We start from the raw sequence: 18,053 nt of genomic DNA on the forward strand, positions 1-18,053 counted from the left end.
GATCGGACACAAGAGACCACATGTCCCCAGAAATTGACAGAGAGAGAGATTGTGGATAGAACACTAGAGAGAAGAAAAATGTGCTAGAGAGAAAAGGTTAGGTGGCAAAATACAGACTCCATGAGGTCAGGACTCACAGACAGCTTGGCTACCATGTGTCCCTTTATAGCCTCTTCCTTGGCTTTTTTCTAAACAGAGGCTGGAAGGCTGACACTCAATTTCCCAGCTTCCCTTGCAGCTAATAGTGGCCATCTGAAACAGCCAGAAGTCTCTGTGAAAGGTGTACTTTCCCCAGTAATAAGGCAAACCCTTGTCAGGAGAAAATCCTCCACTCTTTTTTTTTTTTTTTTTTTTTTTTTGAGACGGAGTCTCACTCTGTTGCCAAGGCTGGAGTTAAGTGGCACAATCTCAGCTCACTGCAACCTCTGCCCCCCTGGTTCAAGCGATTCTCCTGCCTCAGCCTCCCGAGTAGCTGAGGTTACAGGCACATGCCACCGTACCTGGCAAATTTTTGTAGTTTTGGTAGAGATGGGGTTTCACCATCTTGGCCAGGCTGGTGTTGAACTTGACCTCATGATCCACCTGCCTCGGCCTCCCAAAGTGCTGCGATTACAGACATGAGCCACTGCACCAGGCAAGATCCTCCACTCTTTAACCCTCCCTCCCACTGCCTGCCTGTAACTACTGTGCTCCACGGAGGGGCAGTCCCCTTTTCATGACCATGAGGCAACCAGAATGAGCAAGAAGGTCTGTGCTGCAAGCTCAGTGGAAGAAAAATGTGGAAAGAGTTCATTCAGATTTTTTTATTTTTGAGACAGAGTCTCATTCTGCTGCCCAGGCTGGAGTACAGTGATGTGATCTCGGCTCACTGCAACCTCCACCTCCTGGGTTCAAGCAATTCTCCTGCCTCAGCCTCCTGAATAGCTGGGATTACAGGCGCTAGCCACCATGCCCCGCTAATTTTTTATATTTAGGAGAGACAGAGTTTCACCATGCTGGCCAGGCCACCTACCTCAGTCTACCAAAGTGCTGGGATTACAGGCAGATTTCAGATTGCTAATGGTATTTTTTTTTGAGACAGAGTCTTGCTTTGTTGCCCAAGCTGGAGTGCAATGGTGCAATCTTGGCTCACTGCACCCTCCGCCTCCTGGGTTCAAACGATTCTCCTGCCTCAGCTCTCTGAGTAGCTGGGATTACAGGTACCTGCCACCATGTCCAGCTAATTTTTGTATTTTTTAGTAGAAACGGGCTTTCACCTTGTTCACCAGGCTGGTCTCAAACTCCTGACCTCATGATCCACCCACTTTGGCCTCCCAAAGTGCTGAGAGTACAGGCGTCAGCCACCGAGACTGGCCTGTTAATGGTATTTTTAAGCTATCATGCCAGCCCTGGACTTCTTATTGTGAGAGATAAAGAACCCTCTGTTAAAGCATTCCTAGCTGATGTGGGGAACTGACCTATTTTGTTAACTATTGTTATCTAGTGCAGGAACTACACCTGGCATAAAGCTGGTGCTCTTAAATATTTTTCTTTCTTTCTTTTTTTTTTTTGAGACAGGGTCTAAGGCTCTATTACCAGGGCTAGGGCTAGAGTGTAGTGGTGTGATCACAGCTTACTGCAGCCTCTATCTCCTGGGCTCAAGTGATCCTCCCACTTTAGCCTCCCAAGGAGATGGGAGTACTAGTGAGCCCCACGATGCCTGGCTAATTAAAATTATTTTTTTGTTTGCCTGGTGTGGTGGCTCGTGCCTGTAATCCCAGCACTTTGGGAGGCTGAGGCGGGTGGATCACCTGAGGTCAGGAGTTCCAGGCCATCCTGACCAACATGGCAAAATCTCATCTCTACTAAAAATACAAAAATTATAGCCAGGTATGGTGGTGGGCGCCTGTAGTCCCAGCTACTTGGGATGTTGAGGCAGGAGAATCACTTGAACCTGGAGGCAGCAGTTGCAGTGAGCTGAGATCAAGCCACTGCACTCCAGCCTGGACGACAGAGTGAGACTCTGTCTCAAAAAAAAAATTTTTTTTTTTGTTTGAGTCAAGGGATCTCACTACGTTTCACAGGCTGGTCTCAAACTCCTCGCTGAAAATGATCCTCTCATCTTGGCCTCACAAAGCTTTAGGATTACAGGTGTGAGCCACTGCATCTGGCATGAAAAATTTTTTTAGGCTGGGCATGGTGGTTCAGGCCTCTAATGCCAGTACTTTGGGAGACTGAGGCAGGCGGATCATCTGATGTCAGGAGTTCAAGACCAGCCTGACCAATATGTGAAACCCCATCTCTACCAAAAATACAAAAAGTAGCTGAGCATAGTAGTGCAAGCCTGTAATCCCAGCTACCTGGGAGACTGAGGTGGGAGAATTGCTTGAACCCCAGGAAGGCGGAGGTTGCAGTAAGATGAGATCGAACCACTACACTCCAGCTTGGGTGACAGAGCAAGACCCTGTCTCAAAACAAACAACAACAAAAAAACAAAAACAAAAACAGAAATCAGACCATACCCTTCCTTCCTTAAAGTCTCCACTCCCCATGGCTTCTCACTGCCCTTAGTATAAAGTCCAGCCCTGACCTTGGCCTCATGCCTGGAATCCTTCCCTCATCCACCCTCTCATCTCAGCTCCTAGCCTTCAGCCACACTGGCCTTCTTGCTGTTCCTCCACTAAACCAACGCCACACCTACCTCAGGCCCTTTGCACACCCTGTTCCCTCTATCTGCAAGGCTCTGCTTCCATAAGTCCACCTGGCTAGCTCTTGCACCTCTAGCAGGGCTCTGCACAAATGTCACCTCCTGAGAAACCTGCCCCAAACACCCAGGTGAAAATATCCCAGCCCAGCTGCCCTCTAGCTCACCATCACTCTCTGAAAAGATCTTCTTGATTTTTCTGTCTGCATGTTTATTGTTCATTTCCCACCATTCAACCTACGAATCAGGTCTATTTGGTCACTGCCTGGCATAGAGTAGAGAAGAAGAAAAATACACACAGAAGGACTGAGTAAATGCAAGACGGGGAAAGAGTCACTGTCCTCATTGTTGTTGGAATCGTGGGCTGCACTTTGGAGCCTGAACTCAACGTTTGTTGTTGTTGTTGTTGTTGTTTTTGAGACGGAGTTTCGCTCTTGTTACCCAGGCTGGAGTGCAATGGCGCGATCTCGGCTCACCGCAACCTCCACCTCCCAGGTTCAGGCAATTCTCCTGCCTCAGCCTCCTGAGTAGCTGGGATTACAGGCACGCGCCACCACTCCCAGCTATTTTTTTGTATTTTTAGTAGAGATGGGGTTTCACCATGTTGCCAGGATGGTCTCGATCTCTTGACCTCATGATCCACCGACCTCGGCCTCCCAAAGTGCTGGGATTACAGGCTTGAGCCACTGTGCCCGGCCACATTTTTTGTTTTATTTTGTTTTGTTTTTGAGACGGAGTCTTTCTTTCTTGCCCAGGCTGGAGTGCAATGGTACGATGTCAGCTCACTGCAACCTCCACCTCCCAGGTTCCAGCAATTCTCCTGCCTCAGCCTCCCAAGCAGCTGGGATTATAGGCACCCCCTACCATGCCTGGCTAATTTTTGTATTTTAAGTAGAGACAAGTTTTCACCATGTTGATCAGGCTGTACTTGAACTCCTGACCTCAAATGATCTGCCCGTCTCAGCTTCCCAAAGTGCTGGGATTACAGACGCCCACCACCACATGCAACCTAATTTTTGTATTTTAAATAGAGGCAGGGTTTCACCATGTTGGCCAGGCTGGTCTCGAACTCCTGACCTGAGGTGGTCTGCCAGCCTCCATCTCCCAAGTGCTGGAATTAGAGGCATGAGCCACTGTGCCTAGCCTCTGAATTTAACTTCATCCCTATGATTTGGCAAAGGGATGTAAAAAGATAAAAAATGCAATCCAAGGATTGAGTCTAGTGAGTTCAGTGTAATGATAATGATAACATCAGCAAGCACCTACAGTGCGCCGGGCACTGTTGTAAATGTTCTGAGTGGATTAACTAGTTTAATTCTTTTTCTTTTCTTTCTTTCTTATTTATTTATTTATTTATTTATTTGAGATGCAGTTTCGCTCTTGTTGCCCAGACTGGAGTGCAGTGGCACAATCTTGGATCACCGCAACCTCCGCCTCTTGGGTTCAAGCAATTCTTCTGCCTCAGCCTCCCGAGTAGCTGGGATTACAGGCACCGGCCACCATGCCCGGCTAAACTAGTTTAATTCTTTTTTTTTTTTTTTTTTTTTGAGACGGCGTTTTGCTCTTCTTACCCAGGCTGGAGTGCAATGGCGTGATCTCGGCTCACCGCAACCTCCACCTCCCAGGTTCAGGCAATTCTCCTGCCTCGGCCTCCCGAGTAGCTGGGATTACAGGCACGCGCCACCATGCCCAGCTAATTTTTTGTATTTTTAGTAGAGGCGGGGTTTCACCATGTTGACCAGGCTGGTCTCGATCTCTTGACCTCGTGATCCACCCGCCTTGGCCTCCCAAAGTGCTGGGATTACAGGCTTGAGCCACTGCGCCCGGCCTAAACTAGTTTAATTTTTATAATGACCTTATGATCATTACAACGGAGATACTCTTATTATCCTCATTTTACAGAGGAGGAAGCAGAGGTTCAGAGAGGTTTAGTAACTTGCTCAAGGTCACAAAGCCAAGAAGGGGAAGAGCGAAGACTGGAACCCTGGCAGTCTCACCCCAGAACCCAGAACTACTGAATCCCTGAAAATATCCCAGGGACCCTGCTCCTGGGAGGAGGAGTCCACTTCACCCTCGATGACCTCCACCCTCCAAGCTGACCCACCCAGGGCTGACCTCTGGGGCCGAATGAATCTTGACCCCCTTGCCATCTTTGAGCATCCTCAGGTCCCCAGTGGCCCCACCCCTACCCCCAGCCCCCGAGTCTGCGCTGACCCTGCCTTGAGCTGAGTGAGTGCTTCCTCTACGCGGGGCTGGTTGTAGCGCACCATGTAGCTGTGCATATCGGGATAGTTGCTTCGGATGTTCTTCTCCGTGGACCCGTTGGGCACAGTCCCAAACTTCAGGGGTGGGTACTGCTCCTGGGGCCTCTGAAACTGGGGCGGAATGCGGAGTGATTAGGGCACCCTCCACAGGGACATCCCTAACACAAATCCCCCATTCTGAGAGACATCTGCTGTCTGGCAGACACCCCTGTCCCAGAAGCATTCAGCATTTCTCAAGACTTGCTCGCTACATTAGGAAATGTGCTTTCGCTGGCACTCAGCACACACAGTTGCAGACACATAATCCGAAAGGTCTCGAGAAGCCTCCCTGAGGCCCCTGAAGTGCCAGAGTTAAGCCTTCCCTTACAGAATCACAGGAGGTCCTGGGGGGAGAGGCTGGCATGGCAGGGGCTGTTGCTATTTACCAATCTGTTCAGAAATAGTTCACTGTTTTAACAACAGATGTAGCCAGAGGGGTGTGTGCTGGCCCAATGTCAGGTGTGTATATGACTAAAACAAGTTTTATAAAACCAAATGCACTACATAAGATGCAATCAACTATTCTATTCTATTCTTCTCCATTCCATTAAAAAATGCTTGTTGGCCAGGTGCGGTGGCTCACGCTTGTAATCCCAGCACTTTGGGAGGCTGAGCAGGTGGATCACTTGAGATCAGGAGTTCAGAGACCATCTTGGCCAACATGGTGAAACTTCATCTCTACTAAAAATACAAAAATTTGCTGTGTCTGGTGGCACATGCCTGTACTCCCAGCTACTCTGGAGGCTGAGGCAGGAGAATCACTTGAACCTGAGAAGCAGAGGTTGCAGTAAGCTGAGATCCCGCCACTGTGCTCCAGCCTGGCAACAGAGTGAGACTGTCTCAAAAAAAAACAAAACCAAAAAACAAAAAAACTTATTGCAACCCATCAAACTGATTTCTTGAGCCTCTAATAGGCCATGACACCCGGCTGGAGAATCACTTTAGTCTCAAAGTATGCTCTACAAACCGCCAGTCCCTCAGCCAACCGTGATTGCAGTGAGGTGCATACAGGAATGGAGGGAGTGAGCATTTAGAGAGCGATTTGATTTGACAGGATCGTTTTTTTTTTCTTTTTTCTTTTCTTTTTTTTTTTTTTTTTTTTTTTTTGAGACAGAGTTTTGCTCTTGTTGCCCAGGCTAGAGTGCAATGGCCAATCTCAGCTCACCACAACCTCCACCACCTGGGTTCAAACAATTCTCCTGCCTCAGCTTCCCGAGTAGCTGGGATTACAGGCACGAGCCATCACACTTGGCTAATTTTGTATTTTTAGTAGAAACAGGGTTTCTCCATGTTGATCAGGCTAGTCTCCAAATCCCAACCTCAGGTGATCCACCCGCCTCAGCCTCCCAAAGTGCTGGGATTACAGGCATGAGCCACTGTGCCTGGCCGACAGGATTGTTTTTCATCTGTTGAATCTAATAATAAAACTGTGGGTTTGACTTTTTGTTTGTTTGTTTGTTTGAGACAGAGTTTCACTCTTGTTGCCCAGGCTGGAGTGCAATGGCCAGTCTTGGCTCACAGCAACCTCTGCCTCCCGGGTTCAAGCAATTCTCCTTCCTGACTCCCAAGTAGCTGGGATTACAGGCACCCACCACCCCGTCCGGCTAATTTTTTTATTTTTAGTAGAGACGAGTTTCACCATGTAGGCCAGGCTGGTCTCAAACTCCAGGCAGGTGATCCACCCACCTTGGCCTCCCAAAGTGCTGGGATTACAGGCGTGAGCCACCGAGGCTGGTTGGGTTTAACTTGTCTGTCTTGGTTTTAGATCTTATTTTACTTTTCTAATAATTCATTTCCATTGAATTTCACAAAAGCATTGGTCTGCAATGGACTAGAAGTTTCAAAAATGAATCCTTCCACACAGTTTGAGAGAAGCACTGGTTCTAAAATACAGTTTGGCACAACTGCCCCTAGAACATTCAGGGACACCCCTTCCCCTAGGAATATTTTAAATAGCTCATGGTGAACCGTGTTCTTTTACCATTCACAACCTTCCATTCTACCATTCTGGAATTCTCCTTGGGAAGAGACCCCTGCCCCTACCCCCCACCCCCCAAGAATCCTCTCTTATCTACCACATGCCAAGCTCTGAGACCTCCAGCCCCAGCCCAGCGCTGGACCCACACACACCTTGCGGTCACTGAGCCCGGACACGGTATCCACGTACTCCTCCTGGATCATGAAGGCGGCCAGGTTGGCTGTGTAGCTGGCGAGGAAGATGACGGCAAAGAAGGCCCACACCAGCACCATGATTTTGCTGGTGGTTCCCCGGGGGTTCTCCACGGGCACCGAATTATTGAACACCAGGGCCCAGAGCAGCCAGATGGATTTCCCAATGGTGAAGGTTGAGCCACCAGGGCCTGCAGGGGGCCAGGACGCGGACATGGACCCGAAATCCCTTTGCAATAAGGGAGCGGAAAAAAAAGAACTACAATTCCCAGTGGCCCACAAGGCATCTGGCACCTCGAGAGGCCCTATCTTGACCCCCCAGGGGCCTGCTGGGAAATGTAGTTCTCTCTCTGTGGTTAGGTAGCTCCGCGGCAGACGGATGGAGGAAGGGGGACTCACGCTTGCCAGTGGCCAGGCTGCGGTTGTAGCCGACAGGACTGAGGTACTCGAAGATGAAAACAGTGACGGCGACCACAGTGAGACACATGACGAACATCATCACCCACACGGCAGGACTGTAGGGCTCTGGGGACAAGGGAGTGCGTGGTCATGGCTCAGCCAAGCAAAAGACTCAGGATCAGTCTGGGTGGTGGCTCACGCCTGTACTCCTAGAATTTTGGGAGTCTGAGGCGGGAAGATCACTTGACGCCTGAAGTTCAAGACTAGCCTGGCGGCCGGGCGCGGTGGCTCAAGCCTGTAATCCCAGCACTTTGGGAGGCCGAGGCGGGTGGATCACGAGGTCAAGAGATCGAGACCATCCTGGTCAACATGGTGAAACCCCGTCTCTACTAAAAATACAAAAAATTAGCTGGGCATGGCGGCGCGTGCCTGTAATCCCAGCTACTCAGGAAGCTGAGGCAGGAGAATTGCCTGAACCCAGGAGGCGGAGGTTGCGGTGAGCCGAGATCGCGCCATTGCACTCCAGCCTGGGTAACAAGAGCGAAACTCTGTCTCAAAAAAAAAAAAAAAGACTAGCCTGGCTTGAACATAGTGAGACCCTGTCTCTACAAAAAAAAAAAAAAAAAAAAAAAGAGAGAGAGAGAAAGAAAGAAGGAAGGAAAGAGAGAAAGAAAGAAAATTTTAAAACCCTAGGGTACTACAGCAAGTGAACGAGGTGTGGCCCAGATCTGACCCCATCCTATTCTGGTCCTTTCTTTGGTTCTCCATCTCCGAGAGTCTTATGGCCCACCCAGACCCCTGGGAGGCAGCTATTTTCAAAGAGAGCCATGGCAGGCATTTCTGTGGTTTCAGCAACCAAAGAGAAACTGTCTCCTAAATGTTTGCTGAGCCACAGGCCTGAGCCTCCACCTACCCCAGCCATCCCCCCAAGCCATTCCTCATGTCCCACGCTGAGCCCAGACCAGCACCCATGCTCCCCAAATGGGGGCCTCACCATCCACCCAGTCACAGGCTCAAACTCCATTTGCCATCCTCCCCCCCACTCCCTCGCTGGCCACAGCCTGTCAGTCTCCAACCCGGGCTCCCGCCCCTGATGCTACTTGGGCCTCTCCTCTCCATTCTCATGGCCAACAGGGCTCAGGCTTCATCTCCTCCCACCAACCATCTCCCCAGCCTCCAGAGCTCCTGTCTGTCTCCTGTAGTCCATCCCCCACACAATGTAGAGACAATCTGGCCCCTCCCCTGCTTACTGCTCTACCCGGGCTCCCTAGCATCCCCAAGACAAAGTCTCTGCCACTCAGCCTTGTCACACTCTCCTCTCTGGCCTGATCACTCTCTGAAGCACCCATGCTTTAACTACTCAGAACTCACAGGCGGCTGGGCTCGGTGGCTCACGCCTGTAATCCCAACACCTTGGAGGCCAAAGCAGGAGGATCACGTGAGGTCAGGAGTTCAAGACCATCCTAGCCAACATGGTGAAATCCCATCTCTACTAAAACACAAAAAATTAGCTGGGCGTCATGGCAGGCGCCTGTAGTCCTAGCTACTCAGGAGGCTGAGGCAGGAGAATCGCTTGAACCCAGGAGGTGGAGGTTGCAGCAAGCTGAGATCATGCCATTGCACTACAGCCTGGGTGACAGAGCAAGACTCTTGTCTCAAAAAACAAAAGAAAACCAAACAAAAGCCAGCATGGTGGCTCAGGCCTGTACTCCCAGCACAATGTATTGTTGGGGCTCACAAAATGATATTCCCAAAGCATGATATTTGTCAGGTGGAGTATTTGAACTAAAGGAGATTAAAGGTCTCATAGGCGGTCGGGCGTGGTGGCTCACGCCTGTATTCCCAGCACTTTGGGAGGCCAAGGTGGGTAGATCACAAGGTAAGGTGTTTTTGAGACCAGCCTGGCCAATATACTGAAACCCCATCTGTAATAAAAATACAAAAATTAGCCAGGCGCGGTGGCTCAAGCCTGTAATCCCAGCACTTTGGGAGGCCGAGGCGGGTGGATCACGAGGTCGAGAGATCGAGACCATCCTGGTCAACATGGTGAAACCCCGTCTCTACTAAAAATACAAAAAATTAGCTGGGCATGGTGGCGCGTGCCTGTAGTCCCAGCTACTCAGGAGGCTGAGGCAGGAGAATTGCCTGAACCTGGGAGGCAGAGGTTGCGGTGAGCCGAGATCGCGCCATTGCACTCCAGCCTGGGTAACAAGAGCGAAACTCCGTCTCAAAAAAAAAAAAAAAAAAAATTAGCCAGGTGTGGTGGCGGGCACCTATAGTCCCAGCTACTTGGGAGGCTGAGGCAGGAGAATTGCTTGAACCCGGGAGGCAAAGGTTGCAATGAGCTGAGATCGCAAAACAAAACAAAACTTCTCAGGTGCCTGAACCAGTGATACCCTCTGTTTTTTGTCTCCTAGTTTCCCCCGCTAGAGATAACACCCTGCCCTGTCCATCAAACAACCTCCCATTCATGTATCCCCCTCCTCACATTTGACCGTGTGTTGTCCCTGGGAGCTCACCAACAATCAACCCAAATCACCATTTTCTTGAGATTAGGACCAGGTGATTCAACTTCCCAGGGCCAAGTGTGAGCTGCCAAGACTGGCCCTGTCACAGCAAGGTCAGCACCCTGGATAGTCACTGTGGCAGCTTCAGACACGCCTGTCACCGCTGCGGGGCAGCTTAGTGGGACCATAAACAGGACCTTGTCACTCCCCTGCAGTGTGCCGCCTGCAAGCAGGGACCCCACGTGGTGCTTCTCAGTATGCCCTGCAGAGACCTCGGTGCAAAGAGGCGGCCACAGGAGACACTGTTGGGCAAAATAAACAGAAAACCAAACACAAAGGAAGGGATGGCTCTTCTTCCAGCCCCTCCCCTCTCCTGGGAGCTCTGCTCAGTCTTCAGAGAGCAAGTGGAAACGGACAAGAACAGTTGCCCTTGGCCGTGTGTTTCTCCAGCTCAGAAATGGGCCCTCTGCCCAATTCATCTCAAAGCCACCAGCCCAGATGGTGGGCAGCTCCCTAACCACACCCCGAGTCTGTCTACTGTCACTTCCTAGTGCACACCCCTACTCTGTCTCTGGCGCGGACCTTGCAGTAGAATCCCCACCAGCCACTTACTTCCTCAGAGAGGGATTTTTTTTTCTTTTTTTGTGTATGTATTTATTTATTGGAAACACAGTCTTCTGCCCAGGCTGGAGTGCAGTGGTGTGATCTTGGCTCACTGCAACCTCCGTCCCCCGGGTTCAAGTGAGTCTCATGTCTCAACTTCCTGAGTAGCTGGGATTACGGGTGCACGCCACCATGCCCAGCTAATTTTGTATTTTTAGTAGAGACGGAGTTTCACCATGTTGGCCGGGTTGGTCTCAATCTCCTGACCTCAAGTGATCCACCCGCCTCGGCCTCCCAAAGTGCTAGGATTACAGGTGTGACCAGCATGCCTGGCCTCATTTTGTCACCTAGGCTGGAGTGCAGTGGTGTCATCTCAGCTTACTGCAACCTCTGCCTCCTGAGGTCAAGCCATCCTCACACCTCAGCCTCCTGAGTAGCTGGGATTACGCAAAGCTAGATACTTTAAAAACCCAAATCTGATGATATATCCCCCCCACACCATGTTCTGTAGTTAAAACTCTTGGCTGGGTGCAATGGCTCATGCCTGTAATCCCAGCACTTTGGAAGGCCAAGGTAGGCAGATCACCCAAGGTCAGGAGGTCAAGACCAGCCTGGCCACCATGGTGCAACTCCCTCTCTACTAAAAATACAAAAATTGGCCGGGTGTGGTGGCACATGCTTGTAATCCCAGTTACTTGGGAGGCTGAGACGGGAGAATTGCTTGAACCTGGGAGGCGGAGGTTGCATTGAGCCAAGACTTTGACACTGCACTCCAGCCTCAGTGACAGAGTGAGACTCCATCTTAAAACAAACAAACAAACAAAAAAAATCTTCTGTCTCCTTCACAAGGCTGAGAGATCCTACAGGACAGGGATTTGTGTCTGCCTCATTTACCACTGTGTTCCCAATGTGGAGCCCACTGCCTGGCACATAGTAGGTGCTTAGTAAATACTGATGGGTGGTCGAGCACGGTGGCTCACGCCTGTAATCCCAGCACTTTGGGAGGCTGAGGTGGGTAGATCACAAGGTCAAAAGATTGAGACCATCCTGGCTAACACAGTGAAACCCCGTCTCTACTAAAATACAAAAAATTAGCTGGGCGCAGTGGTGCACGCCTGTAGTCCCAGCTACTCAGGAGGCTGAGGCAGGGGAATCGCTTGAACCAGGGAGGCGGAGGTTGCAGCGAGCTGAATTGCGCCACTGTACTCTAGCTTGGGTGACGGAGTAAGACTCCGTCTCAAAAAAAATTACAAGGTGCTGGTACTGTGCTAATTTGTTCTCTTCATCTCACACCTAGGTACAGGGAAACACTTGGGTTTTGTGGGGCCTGAAGCTTGGGCAATTTGGAGGGCTCTCATTGAGAGAATTCAACCTTATGAACACAAAACCAGGTGCAGGGCTTGGAAGCTGCCGTGCAAGAGAAGGCGCTGGGGCTCAAGCTTCTTTAGCATCTTGATAAAATGTCTTCTGGGTAGGGAAATTATTTCTTCCATCTTGCAGATTAGGAAACTGAGGCTCAGAAATGATGTCACTTCACCAAAGTTGCACTGTGAGTTCAGTACTGATGATACCGAGAACGCAGGTTTTCTGACCCCAGGGCCCACACGGTTGGGGGTGGCTGCTTTGCCTGGGTCTCGCTCCGTGTCCCAGGGCCCCAGCTTACCGAGGAAAGCGGAGGGGGACACCGTGCCGTTGCTGCGCGCCACCATGACGCTGATTCCTGTCTCTACGAAGGGGACGGAGAAGTCCACGATCTCGGAGCGCTCCTCGTTGATGGTGAGGGAGCCGATGGCCATGTCTGCGCGCTGGTAGAACACCTGGGGTGGGGGTGATGAGAAGTGGGCAAGGGAAACCGGCTCAGGCTGGCAGACTGACATGGACAGCGGGCAGAGACGGGCCCCGGGAGCAGACCAGTGACAGGGTGAGGGAAGGGGCTGAGACGGATTGCGGGGTAAGTGAGGAGGGGGACGCAGAGTGGGGCAGGGAAAGGCGGAGGTGAGAGATGGGGAACAGGATTGGGAATTGGTAGCCTGCGTCCTATCCCGCTGCTTCCAGCAAGTCCTCAAGACCTTGGTCCACACCTTCCCAGCCCCACCCGCTTCCCCTAGGATTCCCACGCTCCTAGCTCCTCCTCCTCTACCCCAAAGTTCCTCCTCCCAGCCCCGCCCTCTTCCTCTAGGAGCCTCATCCTCCTAGCCGCGCCTCCACTGCCCCAAAGTTCCTCCTTCCAGTCCCGCCCTCTCTCCACCCTCCTAGCCCCACCTCCTCCACCTCAAAGTCCCTCCTCCGAGCCCCGCCCCCCCAGTGGGAGTTCCACCCTCCTAATCCCACTTCCACTATCCCAAAGTCCTTTCTCCCAGCCCCGCCCCTTTCCCCTAGCAGTCCCACCGTCCTAGCTCCGCTTCCTCTGCCTCCAAGCCCCTCCTCCAAGCCCCGCCCCGATACCACCTGACCCCGCCCCTTGTTCCGAGACTGTCCTTCCCGCGGCCCCGCCCCAGGTCCAAAATCAGGTGTTCCCTCAATTCCGCCGAGCCCCCGCCTCAGCGTGCCCGCCTCTCCGCCTCTATTTTTTGGGAGGGCACGGAGTCTCGCTCTGGGGCCCAGACTGGAGTACAGTGGCGCGCGATCTCGGCTCACTGCAACCTCCACCTCCCAGGTTCAAGCGATTCTCCTGCCTCAGCCTCCCAAGTAGTTGGGATTACAGGGGTGCACCACCACGCCCGGCTAATTTTTTGCATTTTAGTAGAGACAGGGTTTCACCGTGTTGCCCAGGCTGGTCTCGAACTCCTGACCTCAGGCAATCTGCCCCCCTCGGCCTCCCAAAGTGCTAGGATTACAGGCGTGAAGCCACCGCGCCTGGGAGTGCCCGTCTCTTGACTCCGCCCCGAAGACTCCCCGCCTCCCGTCCGCCCCTCACCTCCCCGATCATGCCATTCCAGACGCCATCGATCTTCTTTCCGTGCTTGCCGTTGGTGACCAGATAGAGGTCGTAGCTGAAGCCGATGGTCTGCGCCAGCCGCTTCAGAATGTCGATGCAGAAACCCTTGCAGCAGCGCTTTTCCGGGCGGGGGGCATCCGGGGGAGGGCTGCGGGGATTGACCAGGCTTGGGGAGTTTGGGGACCCCTTCCTTAGACTCTCCCATAAAGAGAAGATATGGAGGAACAAACAGCAGCTAAAACTACGGTTAGTGCTTTCAGGGGAAACTGAGGCTCAAAGAATTCTGGGGTTTGCCCAAGGTCATCAAGCTGGAGGGCTCGTGGGTCCTGGGTCCCAAGAGAGGAACGGGCTGGGAGCCAGTACTACTGGGCTTCACTGGAGGAGGGTTTTGGAGCCTGAACTCCTGGATCTCAAGCTGTCACCTGTGGGTCCGGTTAAGCTGGCTCCGGCAGGGGACGGAGTCTCGGATGCAGGTGCCACTGATGGGGTCTGCAGGCTCCACGATGACAAACGGCCTCTCCTCCAGCGTGGCCACCGTGAGGTGCTGCGTGTCGTCCACTGGCTGCAGGAAGCGACCATAGCGGGACCACAGCGGGTACTTGAGGCGGAGCGTCTGCTGCTCCCAACTGCCCACCTTGGCCAAAGGGAAGGAGAGTCAGGCTTCCTGGGGGACTTCCCGCGGTATCCTCCTCCATCTGACCTAGGTGTGTGGGCAGCAGCTTCCTCCAAGACCCAGGAGCCCCTCCCACCTTCAGACCCTAGGACCCCGGAGTCCAGGCTCCCTGTCCCCTCCACCTTCTTAGTCCAGGACCTCAGGCCCCACCCCCTGCCAGGATGCAGGAGGCCAGGCCCTCTACCATGGCTGTGGTCTGGGCTTCGACTCACCACCTCCCACGTCCTGTCTCTGGTGAGGGAGATGACCACCAGGGAGGGGTTCACTAGGAAGCCATCCTCATTGAAAGAGTAATCCCGGTTATCCCAGGTGATGTTCATGAAGTACCTGCCCAGGAGGAAGGGCAGGGGACATGCTGGGGCTTGGGCTGGACTTTGGCAGCTGAAGGAGAGAAAGTCCCCTTCCTACCGACCAGCCCCAGCCCCCAGCTGAAATCTCTCCTCCTTTACCTCCAAGGTCTCAAAAATGCAAATGTACCCCTTCCCTGCTCAGCACCCTGCCCTTGGCTGCCCAATGCCCCCAGACCCCCGAGGTAAGGTCCCAGAGTCTCAGCCTGATGTTGAAGCCCTACAGTCCCCTTTTATTCTTTTTTCCGTTTTTTTTTTTTTTTTTAAAGTAGAGATGGGGTTTGACTTTTTTCCATTTTTTGAGATGGAGTCTTGCTCTGTCGCCCAGACTGTAGTGCATGTTGTGATCCTGGCTCACTGCAATCTCTGCTTCCTAAATTCAAGTGATTCTCCCGCCCCAGCCTCCTGAGCTGGGATTACAGGCATGCACCACCACACCTGGCTATTTTTTTTTTTTTTTTTAGAGACGAGTTTCTCCATGTTGGTCGGGCTGGTCTCGAACTCCCGACCTCAGGTGATCTGCCTGCTTTGGCCTCCCAAAGTGCTGGGATTACAGGCGTGAGCTACCTCACCAGGCGTTTTGTTTGTTTGTTTGTTTGTTTTTTGTTTTTTGTTTTTTTTGAGATAGTTTTGCTGTGTCACCCATGTTGGAGTGCAGTGGGGTGATCTCCACTTACTGCAACCTCCACCTCCCAGGTTCAAGCAATTCTCCTGCCTCAGCCTCCTGAGTAGCTGGGATTGCAGGTGTGTGCCACCACACCCAGTCAATTTTTGTGTTTAGTAGAGATGGGATTTCACCATGTTGACCAGACTGGTCTCGAACTCCTGACCTCAAGCGATCCACCCATCTCAGCCTCTCAAGATGCTGGGATTACAGGTGTGAGCCACCTTGCCAAGCCTTTTTTTTTTTTTAAGTAGAGATAGGGTCTCACTATTTTTACCAGGCTGGTCTTGAGCTCCCAAGCTCAAATGATCCTCCCACCTCAACCTCCCAACGTGCTGGGATTATACATGTGGATCACCGTGCTAGACCCCTAGAGTCCATTTTTGTTCTGACTCTGCCTTCCTCTGAAGCCACATCTCTGAGAGTTTCCCACTCTCAAACTCTTTGCACCCAGAATTCTTTGTTTTCCTCTATCAACATTGGAAGCAAGGTTATCTCCCAAACATGTCAAGTGATGTCGTATCTCTAGGCCTTCCCAAATGCTGTTCTCTTTGAAAACTGTTATGCCACCCCTTATGCTGACCAACTCTTTTTATTATTATTACTATTATGATTCTTTCGAGACAGGGTCTCACTCTGTCACCCAGATTGGAGTGCAATGGAGTGATCTTGGCTCACTGCAACCTCCGCTTCACAGGCTCAAGTGATCCTTCCACCTCAGCCTCCTGAGAAACTGCTGGAACTATAAATGCGCATCACCACACCCAACTAATTTCTGTATTAGTCGTAGAGACGAGGTTTCGCCATGTTGCCCAGGCTGGTCTTGAACTCCCGAGCTCAGGTAATCCACCTGCCTTGGCCTCCCAAAGTTCTGGGATTACCAGCGTGAGCCACCGTGTCTGGCCATGACCAACTCTGTGTGTCTTAAACACTGAGCTCAAATGTCTCTTTCTCTGGGTTGAAGTGCCCAGGGCAGGAGATAGCAGGGGGTGTCCCTGGACTCCTAGATATCTTTGCTATGCAACATCACCCTATATACTTTCACTGCCTCTTATGTCATCCACCCAGTCACTGGGCTAGACTCTCAACTGCCTTCCTCCCTCCTCCCACCCAGCCCATGGGTCCCCAAGTCTCCTGCTTCCTGCCCTGGGGCTCTCAATGCCCCATCGTCTTCTGTGGCTCCCCACAGCCCTCCTGGGCCCTCATCCCAGCCTCCTGCCTGGGTTTCAGCCTCCAATTTCTCTTTTGAGGCGGAGCGTCTGCATTCTGTTCACCACCAGGCCCCAGACGGGTCTTTCTACATCCAAACTTACTCTACTCATCTCCAGCTCATAATCCACCCCTGGCTCGCCAGCGCTATTGAACAGATGCAAGCCTCTCAACCTGGCATTGAAGGCAAAGGCCTGGGGACATCCACCTCCCAGCCTTGTCACTCAGACTCCTTTTTTTTTGTTTTTGAGATGGAGTCTCGCTCTGTCACCAGGCTGGAGTGCAGTGGCTCGATCTCAGCTCACTGTAACCTCTGACAACCAGGTTCAAGCGATTCTCTTGCCTCAGCCTCCCAAGTGGCTGGGACTGCAGGTGCACGCTACCATGTCCAGTAATTTTTGTATTTTTAGTAGACACAGGGTTTCACCATGTTGGCTAGGATGGTCTCGATCTCTTGACCTCGTGATCTGCCTGCCTGCCTGCCTGCCTCAGCTTCCCAAAGTGCTGGGATTACAGGCATGAGCTATTGTACCCAGCCTGTCACTCCAACTCCTAATCCTGTGGCCTTCCTCTGCTCTGAACTATGGTGGTCCCCCCAATCTGCCCAAAGTTCCCTCTGGGCTATTGCACATGCTGTTTCCCCTGACTGGAATACTGTTTCTGGCAAACTCCCCACTACTCTTAGAATCAAGTCCGGGCTGGGTGCAGTGGCTCACACCTGTAATCCCAGCACTTTGGGAGGCTGAGCAGGGGCAGATCACTTGAGGTCAGGAGTTTGGGACCAGCCTGGCCAGCATGGTGAAACCCTGTCTCTACTAAAAATACAAAACTTTGCCAGGCATGGTGGCCAGTGTCTGTAATCCCAGATATTCAGGAGAATTGCTTAAACCTGGGAGGGAGGTTGACGTTGCAGTGAGCTGAGATCTGGCCACTGTACTTTAGCCAGGGTGACAGAGCGAGACTCCATCTAAATAATAAAACAAAACAAAACAAAACAAAAAAACAAAAAGGTCAGGTGCAGTGGCTCATGCCTGTAATCCCTTTGGGAGCACTTTGGGAGGCAGAAGCAGGTGGATCACCTAGGGTCAGGAGTTCGAGACCAGCTTGGCCAACATGGTGAAACCCTGTCTCTACTAAAACACAAAAATTAGCTGGGTGTGGTGGCGCACGCCTATAATCCCAGCTGCTAGAAGGGGCTGAGGCAGGGGAATTGCTTGAACCTTGAGCCAAGATCGAGCCATTGCACTCCAGCCTGGCGGACAGAGTAAGACTCTGTTTCATAAATAAATAAATAAATAAATAAAATAAGTCTAAACCCCTGCCCCTGGCCTAGAGGCCCTACATGAGCTGGGCCCTGCAAGTCTCTCTGTCACCTACTCATACTTTCCTTCTGCTTGCCCACTATGTTGCAGCCACACCAGCATTTCAGGCTCCCAAACAGGTAAGCTGTGATTTGGATGTCTGTCTCCTAAAACTCATATTGAAATTTACAGCCGGGTGCAATGGCTCATGTCTATAATCCCAGCACTTTGGGAGGCCGAGGTGGGCGGATCACCTG

The 18,053-nt window shown here is 51.8% G+C and overlaps 1 protein-coding gene across 1 annotated transcript in view; it reads right to left on the minus strand.

Moving 5' to 3' along the window:
• GRIN2D (glutamate ionotropic receptor NMDA type subunit 2D) overlaps positions 1-18,053 on the minus strand; it is a 57,493-nt gene that overhangs the window by 27,576 nt on the left and 11,864 nt on the right. The window contains exons 3-9 of the mRNA XM_074386117.1: positions 14,488-14,602; positions 14,025-14,236; positions 13,582-13,750; positions 12,328-12,481; positions 7,555-7,680; positions 7,117-7,346; positions 4,898-5,058 (exon numbers count right to left, since the gene is read on the minus strand). Of these exons, the coding sequence (XP_074242218.1) occupies positions 4,898-5,058; positions 7,117-7,346; positions 7,555-7,680; positions 12,328-12,481; positions 13,582-13,750; positions 14,025-14,236; positions 14,488-14,602 (1,167 nt within the window). The remainder of the gene's footprint in view (positions 1-4,897; positions 5,059-7,116; positions 7,347-7,554; positions 7,681-12,327; positions 12,482-13,581; positions 13,751-14,024; positions 14,237-14,487; positions 14,603-18,053) is intronic.

Source organism: Saimiri boliviensis, chromosome 14 (genome assembly GCF_048565385.1).
Source record: "Saimiri boliviensis isolate mSaiBol1 chromosome 14, mSaiBol1.pri, whole genome shotgun sequence".
In the NCBI taxonomy this organism is placed as follows: Eukaryota; Metazoa; Chordata; class Mammalia; order Primates; family Cebidae; genus Saimiri; species Saimiri boliviensis.